At 40.5% G+C, this 4,958-nt stretch overlaps 1 protein-coding gene across 1 annotated transcript; it reads left to right on the top strand.

Annotated features, from left to right (window-relative positions):
- Positions 1–606: 606 nt before the first annotated feature.
- LOC142632784 (uncharacterized) lies at positions 607–2,736 on the top strand. The gene is made up of 3 exons (XM_075807123.1): positions 607–1,747; positions 1,813–2,159; positions 2,239–2,736. The coding sequence occupies exons 1-3, from the start codon at positions 607–609 to the stop codon at positions 2,734–2,736; spliced, it is 1,986 nt and encodes a 661-aa protein (XP_075663238.1).
- The last annotated feature ends 2,222 nt before the right edge of the window (positions 2,737–4,958 follow it).

The following is a 4,958-nucleotide window of genomic DNA, read 5'->3' as shown; positions in this document are numbered from 1 at the left end:
AACACAATAATGTAGTACAATTTATGATAACACAAATTCTTTCAACGACCTGGGTCTACTTAATGGGGGGTATCTGAACATAATAATGTGGTACAATTTATGTTCACACAACAATATTGAATGAACTGGGTCTTCAATGGGGGGTATCTGAACTTATTATTTTTGTGGTACAATTTATGATAACACAAATTTTTTGAATGTTGTGGGTCTTCAATGGGGGGTATTTGATTCACAGCACTTTGTGGTACATGTTGCATGGTAGGAATTAAGATATCCGATATTTTCAATGCTTCTGAATTCTCATTTGTTTAACAATATCCTACATGAAACCCAAACACATTGTGCGAACATATTTGTTTTCGAATTTTGGCGATGATGATGGACTAGATGATACAATTATTCAATAGTATGTTAATTAGCATCAAGACTTTATGACTCGCAATGTGAACCAAGTAACAAATGATGGGGTTGTCAATATCAATTTGCTTTGGTTTGTTTAGCTGCATGAAAACCTAAAAAGCCACATAGGCCATATATAGTTAACCTATGGTTTCAAAATATTACACAACATGATACAACTATTACTATTTGTGGTTCAGGTCCGTTATGAGTTCGCATTACTTCTACGTTTACTATGACGGGGAGGCATATATTAATGATTTGCACAGGCTATCATACCGAGGTCCGAACCAAAAGCAGAAGCTTATTGAAGTGAAAAGTGGGATACACATGAGAAGACTGAAAGGGAAGATAATGTCAACTTTGGGGTTAGACAAGGATTCCCATGACATCTCCATTGTATTTCAGGCTCCTCAGCAACTGGTGGGTACCCAAGTTTTCTACAATTCAATTTTGTTACAATGCGACGATGATGTGGACATAATGTGGGGAGTGATAAAGCGGGCACCGCAATTCATAGGTTCTGACTTGTATCTAACTGTTGACCCTGTTGGGTTTAATGTCGACGAGGGTTCGCAATATGCCAATGGAGCTGGAGAGCAAGAATTAGTTCCTGTAACCATCGTGTACCCTTCAGTTCCAGCCGAGACGTCTTTAGCCTACAACGTTGGACCACACAATGTGGTTGCTATGGACAATATTGAAGACACCGAAGTGTTAGGGTCTATCCATACCTGTAAGGGTCGAGGGTATACTCACAAAAATGAAGATATCCATACCTACTTGGACAAGACAATCGAAATGGATGACACTCGAGATATGTATGAGGAGTTTATTGATAATGATGGGCTGGAGGACAATCTGGAATTTTTAGATGAAGTACACGTTGAAAAAAATGTGGATACTTGCCCCAATCCAAACCCTATCCCCGAATGGTTCATGTCAAACACATGGGAAAACATTCATAACCCATCACCTTCCCTGGAAGCAGGTCTGATGAGTTGGCGCTCGGGGGACGAACTGAGCAAGGGGATGCTATTCAAGAATAAAGCTGCGGTTCAGCACGTGTTAACCATGTTCTCCGTGGGGCTTAATAAGAAATTTAAGTACATGAAGTCAGACCCCGAGAGATTGGTTGTAACGTGTGTACACGATGCATGTTCGTGGTCAGTTCGAGCTATATGCAGCAAAAGGCACAAGATGTGGGTGACCTCAACATGTAAGGGTCCCCACACTTGCTTGTCACTCCAGGTGGATCATGATGGAAGGATGATGGATTTGAGGTTCATTGCCATCACACTTGAGCCATACGTACGGGAAGACATTTCAAGAACAATAGCAACCCTGCGTAGTTTGCTGCATTCGAAGCACGACTATTGGGCGTCTCACTATAAGGTTTGGGATGCAAAACAGAGGTGGTTGCGGCCATCTACGGGGATTTCGATGAGTCATATGCAGAATTGCCTCGATTTTTGGCGGCATTAAAAGGTGCAGATCCATCCACAGTGACACAATTGAAGTGTGACAACCATGGTGTGCTGGGAACTTGCACATTTAACTGTGCCTTTTGGGCTTTTGGTCCGTGTATTGAAGGGTTCAAGCATTGCAGGCTAGTGATAAGCATTGATGCAACGCACCTCTATGGCAAGTACAAGGGGAAGTTGTTGATAGCAATGGCAATAGAGGCTAACAACGAGGTTTATCTGCTTGCGTTTGCCATTGTTGAGAGTGAGAGCAAGGAGACATGGGGATGGTTCTTGGCATGCCTAACACGATTTGTTATGGACTGGACCAATCTTTGCATCATCTCTAACCAACATAAGTATGACTTGGTTGCAGCCTCCCAAGGCCCATCATCGGTACTGCCTTCGCCATGTAGCCAGCAATGTGAACACAAAATGGAAAATTTTGAAGTTGAAGAACTTGGTATGGAGGGCAGCAAGTGCGAATCAAGTCAGAAAGTTTGAAGCCATACTGGAATTAATTTGCAATGTCAAGTCGGCTGCACACAGGTACCTTGAAGCTGAAAACAAACAAAAGTGGACACTTGCACACGATGAAGGGTGTCGATACGGAGCAATGACAACCAACCTATCGGAGTGCTTTAATGGAGTACTGAAAGGTGCACGCAGCTTGCCAATAACAGCAATGGTGAGGTTCACCTTTTTCAAAGTGAACTACTACTTTGACGCTCGTTGTAATCTCACTCTAGATCAGTTGGAAGTGGGTCAAGAATGGTGCAAGTATGCCATGGACAAGTTCAAAAAAAAATCAAGTGAAGGCAAAGGACCATATGGTGACACAGATGTGCGCACAAGCGCGGATATATCAGGTTGACACACCGGGTAATCCTCTGAGTAATGGGGGTGGACAACACATGCATAGGGTTGATCTTCAGGGAATGACATGCACATGCGGGAAATGGGAAGCGTACAAGATCTCATGTTCGCATGTAATAGCAATTTGTGCTAAGTATAAGCACGATGCGCTGCAATTTATTGATCCTTGCTATAGCGTGAATCACAAGTACCACAGCTACAAACCGGTATTTCAACCTTTGAAAGACAGATTAGCATGGTCGGATCCGGAAGAAACTAGACTAGTGATGCCCAATCCGCGATTGATCCAGGCCAAAGGTCGGCCAAAGTCCACACGAATCTCCAATGAGATGGACGAGGATGATAGGGAGTTGCCAAGCTCCCTATGGATCGAGAATGGACCAAAGTCAAGATGTGGGTTGTGTTACCAAGAGGGGCACAACCGTAGAACATGTCCTACTCGAAATGCAGAGTCAACGAGCGGTGGAGCTACATCATAGGTAAAGATGAAATTTCTTAACAGCTTTTGTCATATGAATTGTTACGTGACTGTTAACAACTCAGTACTAGTAAATTGTTGTCTATTGCCATAGTAGGTATTTGGACTAGTCATGAAAGAAACGTTGCTGTTCATGCATGGATAGGCAAATGAGTCCAATTGGTATTTAAATATGATGCTCACTATCGAATCGTGAAATGAGGTTGTTCAAGAGCTTTTAGGTATTCATCGTAAGTCTCATATTTTTATGTTGTGGCTATGTTGTTTGTTAATAACTTATACACGTCCACTATACATAACATATCGAGTTATCTGTTTACAGTAGGTACGGCAGCGAAGGTGGATAGGTGAAGACGGACATACGTTGCGTAGCCAGGATGATCCCTACCGCCTAAGGAAGCACCTGAACATTTCCAGTTGAACGGGCACATGACGAGAAGACGGTGTTAGATTGGTCATTTTTTGCTTGGAAGTTGATACTAAGTTCTGTACTTATGTGGTCATGCACTTTGTTAATGGTATTAATGTTATGTACTAGATGGGGTTTCACTAAGTTGGTCAAGCGAACAATTCACTTACATGTAAATTGTAGTTCTTTCAAGGTAGCAGTGCCTTATGTTTAAAAAAAAATCCATTTCCAGCTTCTACAACTTGTAGGTTTTGTATGATTTCCAGCTTCTACAAATTATTTATTGCAATGCACAAGTGCTTCATGAAAATTGCAATAAACATAAAATAGCTGGTGTATTGACCAATGTTATGAATACCGTTTTGGATCCTGTTTCGGTTTGCCTATTGGAACGGAATGTTTCGGTACCGGCTTATTTCGGCATACCGTTTCAGGGTGTTTCAGAGTTATTGCTATTTTATAATAAAAAATTTATATTATTAATAATAAAAACCTATATAAATTATTAAGAGTTTTAAAGAAGTTATAAATACATATTTCAACTAATATGTAATCTTTAAGCCCAAATAATAATAATAAGTATTAGTTCAATCATTTATAAAATATAATAAGAGTAATAATATGATTAAAAAAAAACCCAGAGTTAATATTAGTAGGTGGAATAAGGCTGAACATTCTATTTTTATTGTTAGTCTTGTGGGGCTCACAAAAACATAACAAAGAAAAAATTCAAATTTTAAGACAAGTGACAAGAGTATCACGTGGGCTGGCAAAACAAAGTAACAAACAAAAAAATTAAAACAAAGACATAGCATTAAAGGAAGCTTAAAGGAGGCTGACAGTCAAAGCACATCTCCATTTAGTCATTTACCTGTACAGCACAGTGAGCACACAAATAAAAAACGAAAAGGAGATTGGCAGGATCGAAACCCACCAGAAGAAAAGAAGAAGAAGATGGGTTCGAAACCCACCAGAAGAAGAAGAAAAAAACAAGAAGAAGAAGAAGGAAAAAAAGAAAACAAGAAGAAGAATGGTCCGAAACCCAGAAGAAGAAGGAGGAGGTAAGAATTTTTTTTTTTTTTTAAGCCAAAATTTGGTACCGGCCGAAATATGTATTTCAGCCGGAATTGTCCGGAATGACCAGAACAGCCCGAAATCTGACTCGAGGTGGAACGTGGGGTATTCTAGTACCGGTTTGCATACCGGAATGAAAAATTCCGGCCGTTCCGACCGGAACTGAACGAAATCAATAACAATGGTATTGACCAAAAAAGCTCCAACAGACAACAAAAGAAACAGGCATAGAGTATCATCTGTAAGGTTTGTGCCTGGC

Source organism: Castanea sativa, chromosome 4, assembly GCF_040712315.1.
Source record: "Castanea sativa cultivar Marrone di Chiusa Pesio chromosome 4, ASM4071231v1".
NCBI lineage: Eukaryota > Viridiplantae > Streptophyta > Magnoliopsida > Fagales > Fagaceae > Castanea > Castanea sativa.
This window is presented reverse-complemented; position numbering and strand designations above follow the sequence as displayed.

Bases quoted from the DNA above. Each gene is read 5' to 3' on its own strand.
- LOC142632784 (XM_075807123.1), top strand. From the start codon at position 607: ATGAGTTCGCATTACTTCTACGTTTACTATGACGGGGAGGCATATATT. The intron at 1,748-1,812 runs GTAGTTTGCTGC...GATGCAAAACAG, and splicing joins AAGAACAATAGCAACCCTGC to AGGTGGTTGCGGCCATCTAC. The intron at 2,160-2,238 runs GCATGCCTAACA...ACTTGGTTGCAG, and splicing joins AGACATGGGGATGGTTCTTG to CCTCCCAAGGCCCATCATCG.